The 15,815-nt window shown below is 46.6% G+C and overlaps 1 protein-coding gene across 1 annotated transcript; it reads right to left on the minus strand.

Moving 5' to 3' along the window:
* Nucleotides 1–9,930: 9,930 nt before the first annotated feature.
* Nucleotides 9,931–10,967, minus strand: LOC109420768 (pupal cuticle protein-like). The gene has a single exon (XM_062848833.1). It carries the CDS (start codon nt 10,887–10,889, stop codon nt 10,110–10,112), a length of 780 nt encoding a protein of 259 aa, XP_062704817.1. The 5' UTR covers nt 10,890–10,967; the 3' UTR covers nt 9,931–10,109.
* Between the last annotated feature and the right edge of the window lie 4,848 nt (nt 10,968–15,815).

Raw genomic sequence — 15,815 nt, forward strand, 5'->3', positions numbered from 1 at the left:
AGGGCGTAAGCCAGTGATTATCCGCTCCCGGTGAACATTTTGTGGTTGGAGCGAGGACTGAACCGCGAAAGAGCGAAGAAGAAAAGTGTTTTCGAAAAGTGGACGATAAAAACAAAAACAATGAGTGATGCCAAATGCCAGATCCCAAAATTAAATGGGAGAAATTGGCAAACGTGGTGTGTTCGAGTGGAAATGCTCCTCTGCCGTGAGGATCTGTGGCGTGTCATCGAGGACGACGCCCCGGATGCCGACGAAGTGGATGAGGACGAATTCGCCGAGTGGAAGGCCGCCGATCGGAAGGCGCGGGCCACGCTGGTGCTCCTGCTGGAGGATAGCCAGCTAGCGCTGGTGAAAGGCAAGTCAACCGCCAGGAGTGTATTCGAGGCGCTTCGGAATTTCCATCAGAAAACTTCCCGCTCGGTCCGTGTGAGTTTGCTGAAGAAGCTTTGCTCGATCAATCTCCCGGAGAATGGTGATCTCGAGCAGCATTTGATGACGATTGACGAAACCCTCGATCGTCTCACCGCTGCCGGAACGGACCTGGATAAAGACACGCAAATTTGCATGCTGCTCCGCAGTTTGCCCCCGTCGTTCGACAGCATCGTTTCAGCGCTCGATTCCCGATCGGACGACGACATCTCCCTGGACGTTGTGAAGGCGAAGCTGATGGATGAATACCATCGTCGGCTCGAGCGAGGGGATGTGAAGGTCAAGCCGGAGAAAGCGATGCGGTCAACGGAAGCCAAGTCAAACAGTGGTAAGGAGATGCGTGTATGCCACCACTGTAAGAAGCCCGGCCATCTCCGCCGGAATTGTCGGAAGCTGCTTGCCTCCAAGGCGGGAGGTGAAGGTAACTCCAGGAATGTGCCGAAAAACGAAGGGGCCAAAGCCGCCCACAGCGACAGCCGCAGCGTAGCGTTCACTGTCGGAGAGAAGTGTTCGTCGTGGGTCATCGACAGCGGGGCGAGTGCCCACATGACCGGCGATAAGTCGTTTTTCGAGGAGCTGCGGGAGTTTCCCGGCGGCTGGATTACAGTAGCGGACGGCAAGAAGGTACAAATCCAAGGTGAAGGAAGCGGAGTGCTGATGGGCGTCGATGCCGACAACAAGACGGTGCGGATCACCATGGGGGACGTCAAGTACGTGCCAGGGCTGTCCACCAGCCTGATATCCGTCGGCAAGCTGGCGCAGAAGCAGCTGACGGTGTGTTTCGACGAAACGAGTTGCCGGGTGGTTGATGCTACCGGCGATGTTGTTGCCATGGGCGGTCGGTGTGGCAGCCTGTACTACCTGCGATGCGGTGAGTCTTCGTTGAAGGTGAGTGAGGGCCATCTGGTGAACTGCCAACATCAGTGGCATCGCCGGCTGGGCCACCGCGACTGGGCGGCCATCGAGCGACTCAACAAAGAGCAACTGGCAAGCGGCGTAAAGGTGAGTGACTGTAACCTTAAATTAGTATGCGAGTGCTGCTTGGAGGGCAAGTCTGCTCGTAGTCCCTTTCCTCCGGTAACTGACCGGAAGTCCTCAGCCGTCCTGGATATCGTGCACACAGACTTGTGTGGCCCGATGAAGCACACGACGCCGAGCGGCAATCGGTATGTGATGCACATTGTGGACGACTACAGCAGATTCACCGTGACGTATCTGCTACGAAACAAGAGCGATGCTGCGTAAAACCTGAAGGACTATGTTCGCTGGACCGAGAACATTTTTGGCCGCAAACCGAAGGTCATCCGTTCGGACGGTGGCGGCGAATTTGACAACGGGGAACTTCGTAGATTCTACAAGGAGGAAGGCATCAAACCGCAATTTACTACGCCCTACACGCCCCAGCAGAATGGAGTGGCAGAACGGAAGAACCGTTCCATTACCGAGATGGCCACCTGCATGCTGCTGGACGCTGAGCTCGACAAGCGTTATTGGGGCGAAGCGGTGTTGACAGCGACCTATCTCCAGAACCGTTTGCCCTCCAGGTCTGTACCCAAGACACCGCACGAGCTTTGGTGGGGCCGCAAGCCGGATTTGAGTCATCTTCGGGTGTTCGGTTCCCACGCCTACGTGCATGTTCCGGATGTCAAGCGCAGCAAAATGGACGGAAAAGCAACGAAGCTGGTGTTCGTCGGTTATTCGGTCGAGCACAAGGGTTACCGTTTTCTGGACCCGGAAACGGACCTCATCACCATTAGCCGAGACGCAAAGTTCTTGGAACTCGGAAATGGTACGTCTTCCGTCGAGATACCGATTGTTCCGTCGGATCCTGGCAAGCGACCGGCGGCGGACAGCGAAATCAAGCTGATACCCTTCAAGGAGGAGGTGAAGGAGCATCCGGCCAGTGACAACTCGGAGGCCAACGACTCTTTCGAATCTGCGAATGACGAAGCTGTAGAGGACGTCCGACGATCCCGTCGGGAAACGCGCGGTAAAGCCCCGCGGCGCTTTGATGATTATGTGCTGGATTACGACGCTGGAATCGCTGCTTGTGCCATGGAAGAGCCGGCGACATTCCGTGAAGCTGTGGAGAGCCCGCAATGGCGGCAGGCAATGAACGACGAAATGGAATCACATGAGCAGTGCGGAACCTGGAAGCTCGTCCCGTTGCCACCTGGGAGAAAGACGGTAGGTTCGAAGTGGGTTTATCGTCTGAAGCGGAACGAGCACGGAGAAGTGGTGAAACATAAGGCACGAATAGTCGCCCAGGGGTTCTCCCAACGTCCTGGCGTTGACTTTGAGCAGACGTTTGCTCCGGTTACGTGCCATGCTACCCTGCGTACGTTCCTGACTGTAGCGGCCAAGAGAGGGTTGATCGTCCAGCACTTCGACGTTAAAACCGCTTATCTCTACGGATCGCTTGAAGAGGAAGTATACATGCGCCAGCCTGTTGGATACGAAGCAAAGGGAAAGGAGGAGCTGGTGTGCCGGCTCAGGCGCAGCATATACGGCCTGCGACAGTCGGCAAGATGCTGGCACCGTAAGTTGAAGGAAACCCTGACGAAGTACGGATTCAAGCCGGCAGAATCGGACCCGTGCCTCTACATCAAGCAAACAACAACGGCTACGATCTTCCTGTTGGTCTACGTTGATGACCTGCTAATCGCATCATCGGACGAGGCAGAGATTGCGAAGCTGTTCCAGAGTCTGCAGCAGGAGTTCCAGATGACTCGCCTGGGTCAAGTGCGCCATTTCCTTGGCCTGGAAGTAGAGCAGGACAGCGGTCGGTACAAGATACGTCTCGGAACCTATATCGACAACTTGATCAAGAAACACGGCATGGAGGATGCGAAAACAGCGAGATCCCCGATGGACGTCGGCTACCTAAAGGCCGAGGATACGAGCCAGCCTTTGGAGGATGTGACGAAATACCGGAGCCTAGTAGGAGCACTTCTCTACCTAGGTGTTGTGGCTAGACCGGATATTGTGGCGAGTACGGCGATCCTGGGGCGGAAGTTCTGTTCGCCCACTGAGAAAGACTGGAGCGCAGCAAAGCGATTGTTGCGTTACCTGAAGGGGACTCGAGACTACAGCGTACAGTTAGGAGGAGATTCGAAGGAGAACCTGATCGGTTACTCCGATTCCGATTGGGCAGGAGATACTGGCACCAGAAGATCGACTTCGGGGTTCGTGTTCCTGTTCGCCGGCGGAACCATTTCTTGGGCGAGCAGAAGGCAATCCAGCGTCACCCTCTCGACCATGGAGGCCGAGTACGTGGCGCTCAGCGAGGCCTGCCAAGAGGCCATCTGGCTGAGGCAGCTGCTTCGTGAGTTCGGCGAGGGACAAACGAATCCAACAACGATTATGGAAGACAACCAGTCCTGTCTAACCTTTGTAGAAAGCGAGAGGCAGAGCCGTCGGTCAAAGCATATTGACACGAAGCAGCGGTTCGTGTACGAGCTGTGCGTTACGAAGGAGATAGCCCTACAGTACTGCCCAACTGAGGAGATGCTGGCGGACGTGTTCACAAAGCCGCTGGGTCCATTGAAGCATAAGAGGTGTTGCGAGCTGCTGCGATTGGGAGACCCCCAGTGAAGCATTTCCACAGTAAGGAGGAGTGTTGAGAGTGTACTGTTGCATTGCTCCACATCAGCGCGCCCCTCGGTGCGCCATGCATAGAGAATTCATCTCCACCCGACTGCAGACCCCATCGAGCCGACGCCGACGCCGCCGACATCGACAGCGAGTCTGTGTACAGTTATTTTTCACTGCATAACCAAGTACGACATCGTCGCGTTCAAACGTGTTTTTTTTTTTCATCGCTATTAATAAAGTTTCTATCGAAAGTATTTCTCGCGTGTTTTGTTATTTCGCGCTTCCTATCCCGATTCCCGCACGCTGTTCTCTGCTGCCGTTTGTCCACCTGCGCCATCAAAACTAACCCTCATTTGAAAGCTCTTAAGATGTACTTTCTGATAAGGGTATCCTCAGCTGCACCTTTTTGCCCCTAAGAAAGATATTTATCTCTAAAGGTCGATGAAAAAAAATCATAAATTTATCTATAACTCGTCTCATTTAATTCTTACAGCTTTGATGTCTTTGGAAAAGTTGCGTATTTTATTGATACATACAACTTTGCAGAACATTGTATGGGTCTAAAAATTCAACAAATGTATGTTTTACTTAAAAAAAACGTGTTTTGAGGATAACTTTCAAACACAGGCCTCTATCTCCATTGGTGTAAAAATTACAATATTGACGTCTTCAGAAAAGTTGTTTGGAATCAAAAATGCTACAACTTTGCCGAAGACATCAACCCTCTATCTCAACAATTTGAAAAAATTGATTTTGTATCTCACTTTTAGGGGGATTGATCTGAAAACTCTAACTGTCAAAAGATGGCGCTGGTCATTCCCGTCAACTTTGCCGAAGACACCATTGCTCTATTTCCTCAATCCTATGAGCTATTAATTAAGAGCGTGAAAATGGGAAAATAAACCATTGCACCCTGGAGGTGTTTTAAGAAACCTATAGATCAACTTACGGTTTGATCTTTAAATTATTAACCTTAATAAGGTCAATATTATTCCTGGATGAACTTATGAATGAATTTATAAATAATCTAGAATCTCAAAAAGATCGAAGCCAGATGAATCTAAAAAATATTATACTAAAGAACAATAAAACTGATAACACTGTTGAAGGTCGTATATGTGGGCCGTTGGATCTAAACATTTTTTCAAGCCTCTGCTATGCCCACTAAGTACGGGCACGCGGATCACGAGAATACCGAACTGGAATGCTAGTAAGCGGCGCGGTGCGAGACGCAGACACCTCGGAGCAAGCGCCTGGGCTGGGTCGCGGCGGCGTGGCGTTGAGACTGAGAGGACGACGAACGTAACAATAAAAGGTGATCCACTTGCGCGAGGAGAGTAATGAAACGACCTTGAACCAAACCCGTCCGAGTTTGTTGGTATTTAGACATGAAGATGATTAATTCGAGATCTCGAGCCGAAGCCAAGAAAGCCACTCTCTGTTAGTCTTTTCTCTTTTGATTAGCTTTTTAGCGTGATGGATGTCTCGGTCGGTCGGATGATTTCAATTTGCTTACGTACTTATTCATGGAGTGGATGCATAATTGATGGTAGCACAGAAATGTGAGCAATCTAAAGCACTCGTAGACCAAGATAAAATATAGAGATACAATCGAACTCATGTATCAATGTCAAACGATATAGAATTACATGGATTGATTTCTCAATGATCTGCTCTGTTGTAGACTTGCAGTTCACTACACATTCTGGCAAATCTTTACCAGGTAGGGTCTGGGACCATTTGGACAGGAGCACCTATTTTGGGCACTTGCTGCTCTAAATATGTCAATTTTAAACCGATTGACTTGATTTTTGAGACACGATCAGATACGCATAGTATCTAGCCATGTTCAAAAATTCAAGTCAATCGGTTTGAAATTGCCTGAGTTATAGCAGCAAAATAGCTCCCAATATAGGTCCCGCTGCCCAAATGGTCCCAGATCCTACTGAACTACATACATACATACATCACATTTAAGACAAGACATAATCAACAATAGTATGCCACAATACTCGGTTTGTGGCTGCCGCTCTCCATCACTCCATCCTCGGTCGCGCCCAATGCTCGCCAGGCCACGCTCCACCTGGTCCGCCCATCGTGCTCTCTGCGCTCCACGCCTTCTTGTGCCAACCGGATCAGTTGCAAACACCAGCTTTGCAGGGTTGTTGTCCGGCATTCTTGCAACGTACCCTGCCCACCGTATCCTTCCGGCTTTGGTCACCTTCTGGATGCTGGGTTCGCCGTAGAGGGCAGCGAGCTCGTGATTCATCCTTCTCCACCACACACCGTTCTCCTGCACACCGCCGAAGATTGTCCTTAGCACGCGTCGCTCGAAAACTCCGAGTGCTTGCAGGTCCTCCTCGAGCATGGTCCATGTCTCGTGTCCGTAGAGGACCACCGGTCTTATTAGCGTTTTGTACATGGTGCATTTGGTGCGTGGGTGAATCTTTTTCGACCGCAGTTTCATCTGGAGCCCGTAGTAGGCCCGACTTCCGCTGATGATGCGCCTCCGAATTTCACGACTTACGTTGTTGTCAGCCGTCAGTAAGGATCCGAGATAGACGAATTCCTCCACCACCTCGAAAGTGTCCCCGTCTATCGTAACATTACTATCCAGACGGATCCGGTCGAGTTCGGTTCCGCCTACCAGCATGTACTTTGTTTTTGAGGCATTCACCACCAGTCCGACCTTTGCTGCTTCGCGTTTTAGGCGAATGTACTGCTCTGTCACCGTTCCAAATGTTCTGGCAATAATGTCCATGTCGTCCGCAAAGCACACAAGATCGGATTTTGTGAAAATCGTTCCTCGACTCGTCGCATCACACCTTCCAGAGCGATGTTGAAGAGTAGGCATGAGAGTCCCGTCACCCGCAGTCTTCGGCGAGATTCGAATGAACTAGATAGTTCACCCGAAACCCTTATACGCAGTTTTGCACATCATCCATCGTTGCTTTAATCAGTCTAGTCAGCTTCCTAGGAAAGCCGTTTTCGTCCATGATTTTCCATAGCTCTGCGCGGTCGATACTGTCGTATGCCGCTTTGAAGTCGATGAACAGGTGATGCGTTGGACCTGGTATTCACGGCATTTTTGGAGGATTTGCCGTACGGTGAAGATTGGGTCCGTTGTCGATCGGCCGTCGATAGAGCCGGCTTGATAACTTCCTACGAACTCATTCGTTTTAGGTGACAGACGACGGAAGATGATCTGGGATAGCACTTTGTAGGCAGCATTCAAAATAGTGATCGCCCTGAAGTTCTTAAATTCCAAATGGTCGCCTTTATTGTGAATGGGGCAGATTACCCGTTCCTTCCACTCCTCCGGTAGCTGTTCGGTTTCCTAGATCCTGACTATCAGCCGGTGCAGACAGGTGGCCAACTTTTCTGGGTCCATCTTGATCAGTTCAGCTGCGATACCGTCCTCACCAGCTTCTTTGTTGGTTTTGTGCTCTGATGAATGGCATCCTCAACTTCCCTCAGCGTTGGAGTTGGTTCATTTCCATCCTCCGCTGCACTGGCTTCGTCGTTACCTCCGTTGCTGTGGTCCCCAGTGCCTTCGTTCTCCACGCCATTCAGGTGCTGATCGAAGTGCTGCTTCAACCTTTCGATCACCCCACGTCCGCCCGTCAAGAGGCCTCCGTTCTTATCCCTGCACATTTTGGCTCGCGGCACGAAGTCGTTGCGGGATGTGTTGAGCTTCTGGTAGAACTTCCGTGTTTCTTGGGAGCGGCACAACAGTTCCATTTCTTCGCACGCCGCTTCTTCCAGGCGGCGCTTTTTCTCCCGAAAAGACGGGTCTGCTGTTTCCGCTTCTGTTTGTAACGTTCCACGTTCTGTCGGGTCCCTTGCTGCGGTATTACCGCCCGCGCTACGTTCTTCTCATCCAAAATCGTTCTGCACTCTTCGTCAAACCATTCGTTCCGTCGATTGCGTCATTGATGGCTGCTTTCATTGTACTCCAGCAGTCCTCTAGAGGGGCCTCATGGAGCTCGCCCTTGTCTGGCAACGCGGCCTCGAGATTCTGCGCGTACGCTGAGGCGACATCCAGTTGTTTCAGTCGCTCTAGGTTTTACAGTGGCGGTCGCCGGTACCGTACATTGTTGATGACGGAGGATTTTGGGCGCAGTTTGACCATCACCAGATAGTGGTCGGAGTTGATGTTGGCGCCACGATAGGTCCTGACGTCGATAATGTCGGAGAAGTGCCGTCCGTCAATCAGAACGTGGTCGATTTGAGACTTCACATATTTTAGGCGAATTTCAATCCAGTGGGGTTTTATTGCGTTTTCAAGGAGTTTCAAGAAGTTTAAGAAGTATTTTTTTTAAAGACGTGGACACGCTTCCCAGCTAACACATAGTCTTATTTGATGTTGAATAAGATGTAAAAGTGGTGGCCATATGCGTGCCATGCTCCCATTTACCCGCGTGTAAAGTAGACTCCACTTAAGCATTCCATGGAGCATCGTGTACGATCGACTATTTGCTGGGTTAATGCTTCCAGTGAGCTATTCGCTCTTTGAATGAAGCACGACACTAGATAACGGACTAGCATGCAACACCCAGTAGCACAGCCGAATACTTTCCCTGCCAGCTGCAGCGGGAATCGACCCCGTGCACACTAGCCACACGACCACGAAGCCACACGATTTCATAAGGCTTCCGAATGTTTTGGGTTTTAGAGGACATAACAGGCTTTCAAGTGTGCTTCCGAGTGGTTCATATGGATTTTAGAGGGTTTTGATGGAAGGAGAGGGGGGGGGGGGGTCAGATGAGCATCGAGACGTTTCAAGCTGATAACGCATGTAGATTCGATGACCTTTACCCAAGAAATTTCTTGGGATCCTTAAAGATTCTTTAAACTTTATCATAAAGCTCTCAGACACAGCAAGATTCGTTTGTTGATCCGAAGACCTATATTCAAGGAAATTTTTGAGATTCCCAAATAGACGATGATCAGATCATAGTCGCATGAGGATGTGTAAGCATGAATCATTGATTACGCTGGTAGATCCGATGATCTATACCAGGGTTGAAAAAATCTCATTAAATTGAATGAATTTCTGCTGAACTGAATGCTTTTGACATTCATTTTCAGCTCCGCTTGAGATACTTGAAAGTGAACGCAGAAAAATTCAACTACTTTGTGTAGGTAATGACTGCACCATCATCAATACACGCTCTGCGCTGATGGATGCTTCATGTCAACACCGGACGCATGAATGCGACTCTCCCATAAGCAAGCGTGATGAATTTTTGTCGTTTGAGTGCCGGTCACAGGAAAAGTCGACGCTGATTCTTCATTAGGGCCTAACTGACATTTTCGATTTCTCTTCATCGATCCTCTCTTTGTGTTATTACAGAATGTGTATTGAGTTTCTCCGAAATTTTTTGATTGAAATGCGAAGGAGATGACTACATCTTGCTATAGAAACAAAAAGAATAATGATTTTGTTTGTTTTGATCAAGTTATTAGCGAAAGAGAGAGTCGACGTAGAGAAATCGATCAAGTCAGTTAGGCCCTTATGAAAAATCATTGTCGAAGTATTGCTTACGAACCTCGCCGTCTCCCCAGTGTGAGCGGCGAGAGAATTTTTATTCTCTTTTCATTTGCCTCCGTGAAGGACAGGGGCTTCAACGTCAGAAGCGGTGTGGTGAAAAGACAAAAACAAAAACTCACGTTCGTTGGGAAGTTCGGAATTTTTGCAACCGTGATCTATACTTTAGGAGCTGTTCATAAACCACATAGATCAATTTTTGACATTCTGAGACCATAACTCTCCCCTCATAGAATTATCCACACACGCCCTAAACGAGAAACTTTACATCGCTGCTTCTTCCCGTAAATCGAGTTCCATTTAGATATATACTACCTCAATGAAGGCTCAAGTGTAATAAGTCAAAAATTATATGTTCATGTATTTTGCGTTACATTTTTGTTTATTTTTAAATATTCTGTTATTCTGGTATTCATTAACTCAATTCTCTAAGCTCAATCGTATTAAACACTTTTTACACACTTTACACACATCGATTGAGATGTTTCGGTTAGTACAAGTTCCGGGTGGATTGACCAATTCAAATAATTATTTCTTAGTTCAAGGCGCGAGCTTTGGCTTCAGCAACGGCCTTGAAGTGTTCCAGCTTGGCCTGAGCAACCTCTGGGGTGTCCTGAACCGGCTGAGGCAAATCCTGGGCCAATGGAAGTGTACGGGCATAAAGGCGATTGTCGTAAAATGCAGGAGCTCCATAGCTGTATGCGTAAGCTGAAGCATGGTTCCAGGCGTAGGAAAAGTGGGAAGGGGCAATGGCAGCGATTGGTGCTTGGGTAGCATAGCTAGCGATAGGCAGTGGAGAAAATACGGAAGCTGGTGCCAGGGAAATTGGAGCAGGGCTGGCATAAGCCAAGGCGGCACTTTCGTCTACAGCAGCAGCATTACGCAGTTTAGCTTTCTCAAAGGCAGCCATGTGGTCAGCCTTAGCCTGGGCAACTTCGGGAGTATCTTGAACTGGTTCGGGAGCCATGCGGGTTTCGGCTGGAGCCTGTGGGAGGTTAGTAGCCTGAGCACGGAATCCGTTGAGGGCATCGGCAGTGTAGGTGACGGTCTGCAGTTTGTTCTCGGCATCCAGGTAGCTGTACGATCCACGAGTCACGCCATCTAAGGATTTAGTTTCGGCCTTTGCCGAAAGACCTCCGTTGTATCCATATGAGTACTGACCGAGGTTATCCTGGGAGTGGTACTGGCTGGATAACTCAGCTGGAGCATCATAATAAGCAGCAGCAGGAGCATATCCGTACCACCGAGGAGCTTCGAAGCCAGTCGAAGCCGTAGCAACTGCCAAGAGTGACGAAATAACCACGAACACCTTCATATTTGATACTATGATATTATGCGCTGCTGGAATTCCAGTACTCGCTTGATTGGAGGATTGAAAACGATTGACAGTTCTGGGAACAACCTTGTGATCATTTTATACTTCACCAACAGAGCGAATTCTTTTTCCCAGTGTAAACGAACGACAAAGAACGTGCAGATCCACAAGAAAATCTTCGCAAAAGTAAAAGTTGATCTGGTTCATTTCCTGTAGAACCGCATTTTGCATGCTCCTGGATCGTCAGAGCAGGAGGCTGTCATCATTTAACAATCGCACATGAACTAGGTACACTTATGGCGGCAGCATAATTTACGCGAGGCTACATTTTTATGCGCGTACTTCTTTCTTGATTTTTCATTCCTCCGTTTTAGGAGTTGCTGCAATGTTAAAGCTTGTGTTGAAGATTTAGAATTAAGATATGTTTTAATTCAGTCAAGTATAGCCATAAAACGCAAAGCAAGTATGATAAATCATAATTTCACTTACCTAAAACTAGCCATTTCAAATTGTAAATTTACACGCCTTTATCTACATAATAGCGTCATATTTGAGGTGTTCAAGCGACACGTGAAGACATAAACTTCAACATAACATATTCAAATTTAGTGGATATTAACATGAAAACGAGAAAATAAATTTTATAAAATTTGTTAGATTCTCTAATACTTGTCACTCTGTACTTGCCACACAACATACAAATTCATGCAATGACAGGCAAAGGAAAAAAAATCCATTTATTTTGTTTATATGTGTAAAAATCTATATAGTTATTTATGCAACGAGTGGCAAAATGATGATTTTTACAGCACTAGTTTGTACCTTTATCCAACGAAGCTTGCTGAGTTGAATAAATACGACGAGTGCTGTAAAAATCGAGATTTGCTATAGCAATTATGATTTTCACAGGTTTTTTTTCTCCTGCGTGTCAGAAATACATTGTTTTAAACTTACGCTAACTCTAACCTAACTTAAACTAATCATATAAAGAGCTAACCGTAGCAATAGAAGACTGTAATGATTTCTGACGAAAATTTGCAATGATTTTAGTTGACATCTGTTCCAATGTTTCAATATTAGAAATATGATGCAACTCATTAGTGCTATACCAGGAAGACAACTTCAGAATCATTTTCAAAAATTCATTCTGAATCCCTTGAAGTTGTTTCTTTCTGGTTTTGCAACAGCTCGACCATATTGGGACAGCGTACAACATGGCCGGTTTAAAAATTTGTTTTTGCGACAAAGTTTTGATTTTCTATTAATAAGTGGATATACACACTTAATGTATTTATTGCACTTAGTTTGAATAATACTACCCAAGTAACAATTCGGAATCATTAAGCATGCTAGCTTAACAAGTGTTCTACGAAAGTGCCGACAGTTGAATAAGAGTATGTGTTGAAAAAGAGTTGAATAAATATTTTAAACAGTTTGAATATCACTTTTGTTCATCATATTTATGCAAATTGAACAACTGATGGTGCAGAAGTTTAAGAAAAGTTGTTTAGGAATTTCCATCTATAGCCTAATATTGTTCTAATAATGTACGAAGACAGCTGTTTCCGACGTATTAGATGCCATTATTCCACATAACATTCACAGTGGAACAAGTAGCTTAAACATAGGTTAACAAGACTAGCTTAATCGTTCCGTTCAGATGCTGATTAGCAGTGCTCTTAATTGTCATTGTTCAAACATGGTGAACATTTGTAAACACAGCTGCAACTTATTCTATATCGAACAGGAGCCTTGTACTACAAGGCTTGTAGCAGCTTTTAATAATTGTATCCACTTCAAAAAACGTCACGACTTACCTTTAAACTACACTGATCAACGGCAGCAAAACTACCGAGCTTGAAAACGACAAGTGGCTCCTCTAACAAGCAGCGTTCAGAAATTGTTCCCCTGGTTCCTTCATCATGACACGAATCAAGCCTTATTTCTATCTTGACCGGGTTCAGGATCCACTTTTTGTCAAGAGATTAACAGCAGGGTGACGCCTTTTTCTTTCGTACACGGAATGAATGTTACGAAAACTAAACAAAACTTACTTTTTTTTTGGGAATAATAAATGAAAAATATGTTTGAAGGATCACCAAATTTGCAAAACAACATCGCACCATAGCTACTATTAAGCTCTAGTAGCACTGCTGAAGAACAAAGCTTACAGAAAAGTTTGTTTACATGAACAAACGTTGTGGACATGATTAATCAATCACTAATTAGCTTCATCAAAAGTTCATGTCACAACAAAATTTAAGCGATGTTTTAGCAACGTATGGACGACAATGTATTCGATTCTATGTTTGAATACTGCTTTAAATCTTCCGATTCATGCAATCCTGATTGGTGAAGAGCAGATGCAGATGACAGGTCTTGTCAATGATGTGTGTTTTATCATAAAACATTGATTGATGTAGGTAATAAGGCCATAAAGAGTTGTTTCAAATTATTCATATGAGAAGTATGTAAAATTAAACATCTTTTTGATTATTTATTTATAGAGCAATATTGAAGAAACGTTTTTAAGAAACTTTTTAACAGCATTTGTTCAATCAAATATAAAAATTGAAATTGTTGCTAAATTTTTATTGTATTGTGGTGGAATGATTGTTGTAGAAAGTTTGTTATAATGAACGCAGCTGCAAATTTGCTTCAATTGTTTCTAAAACCTATATTAGACTATTTTACAAAAATATACTTTGGAGAAAGGTTGCTGATATATTTGTAAATAGCAAGCGGGTTGAACGTTGAACAACAACCGTGTAACGAAGCAACAATCATTAAATAATCATAACATTTACAATGCTTATAGATAGAACGGCTGATGTTGAACAGATTCTCCATTTCTGGGCTAACAAGAGTTGAGCAACAGTTTTATCTCAACTAAACCAAATGTAATGCGTCTTAAGGCTTAACAACGCAGCTTTAAGAAACATTTCTTAAAGTTATAATTGTTTCTTGGGTATCTATGTGATTTTTAAAAGTTAAGTTTTTATCTAGTACAAGTCCTAGATACTTAACTCCGTCCGACAAATTTATTGGAGTTTCCCTCATAGTGACAACATGACTACTTGAGAGTTTCAAATGAAGACCTTTTTGGCCTATGTGGAAATATTATAAGTTGAGTTTTGGAAGCATTTGGAGAAATATTGTATTTTTGCAAATGAAAAGAAAAATATCTGAACTTTCAAATTCCGCCCCTTGGCTGAGGTACCCGAGTCATCTGCAAATAACGTTTTTTTGACATCCCTGAGGCTAAGCAGGTACATACAAATATTGTATAATATTGGTCCCAGTATGCTGCCTTGTGGAACACCAGCTCTTACAGATAATCTATTTGAGTTGGAATTTTGATAGCTTAGCTGAAGTCTTCGAATAAGTGTAATCACAGATACCCAAGAGGTGGTTCCTCGGGTGATGTGGGGATCGACCCACTAAAAACTCATTCTCTCTTTTCCTTACCTTCGCGGTACGCCCGTTAGGGATGACTTCGAGAAGGGGGGGACCGTACATGAGTACACTCTAATAGTAAGCGTTCCACCAGCTACCGCCTTAAGTTGTTCACTCTCCCCTGGAGGCTCGGGTCCTGGCTAGTACTTAGACTACCCGTTGAACTCAAGCTCCTGGATGGGGAAGGGGGGGCCAACTCAACTAGCTGTTGTTCGGCTCGCCATTTACTCTGTAGTTCAAGTACGATTCGAGAAACCGTGGAAGTAACGGAGTCCCACTTGTCCGCCCCCATACACATCCTTTCAACAATGTTGTCAGGCGTGATATCTCTACCGCATACCTCCTGCATACTCGACCTTTGCTCCACGAAACGTGGACATTCAAAGAGCACATGCTCCGCGGTCTCGTCGCAGTCTGCACACTCCGGACATGCGGGGGAGCCTGCGTGTCCGAATCTGTGCAGATACCACCTAAAGCACCCATGGCCTGACAGAAATTGAGTCAAGTGAAAATTCACCTCGCCATGGGGCCTGCTCGTCCACTTGGACACGCTCGGTATGAGCCTGTGTGTCCATCTACCCTTGCTGGAGGAATCCCATTCGCTCTGCCACTTCAGCATAGACGAGGTTCTGGCGATACGCCTCGCGCCTCTTATGCCGCGTCGCTCGAAGCATTCTTCATCCTCTGCCACCACTAAAGCTATGGGCATCATGCCCGCTAGCACACATATCGCGTCCTTTGAGACCGTGCGGTATGCGCTCACCACCCTAAGGCACATCAGCCTGTGGGTACTCTCTAGTCGCTTCACGTTTCGGTTAACCACTAGCGCCTTCGACCATGCAGCGGCGCCATACCGTAGTATGGAGACCACTACTGCCGCGAGCAGCTTACGCTTACTCGAGACTATTGCCGAGCTATTTGACATTATCTTTGACAATGCCATTATCGCCATGCTTGCCCTTTTGCAGGCATATTCTACATGGCTTCCGAATTTCAGCTTATCGTCGATCATGACCCCCAATTGCTTCAGTGAGCGCTTAGAGTTGATCGTGCATCCACCTGTGGTGACCACTGCCTGCTGTTCAGACTTGCGGTTGTTTACCATCACCACCTCCGTTTTGTGGTGCGCGAGTGCCAAATGTCTCGACCTCATCCAATCCTCCACTATGCCAATTGCGTGAGTTGCTGTCAGTTCCACTTCCTCTATCGACTCGCCGTATACCACGAGGGTAATATCATCGGCGAAGCCGACCAGCTTTACGCCCGGTGGAAGTTTGAGCCTCAATACGCCATCATACGCCGCGTTCCATAGTAACGGGCCCAAGATGGACCCCTGCGGTACCCCTGCGGTGATTTTGTAGCTCCTCTCGCCTTCCTCGGTGTCATAAATTAGCACTCTATTCTGGAAGTAGCTCTCCAATATCCGGCATAGGCTAACCGGGACTCCTAGGTGGTGTATTGCGCACTCAA

The sequence above is a fragment of the Aedes albopictus genome, chromosome 2 (genome assembly GCF_035046485.1).
Source record: "Aedes albopictus strain Foshan chromosome 2, AalbF5, whole genome shotgun sequence".
Lineage (NCBI taxonomy): Eukaryota > Metazoa > Arthropoda > Insecta > Diptera > Culicidae > Aedes > Aedes albopictus.

Bases quoted from the DNA above. Each gene is read 5' to 3' on its own strand.
- LOC109420768 (XM_062848833.1), bottom strand. From the start codon at position 10,889: ATGAAGGTGTTCGTGGTTATTTCGTCACTCTTGGCAGTTGCTACGGCT.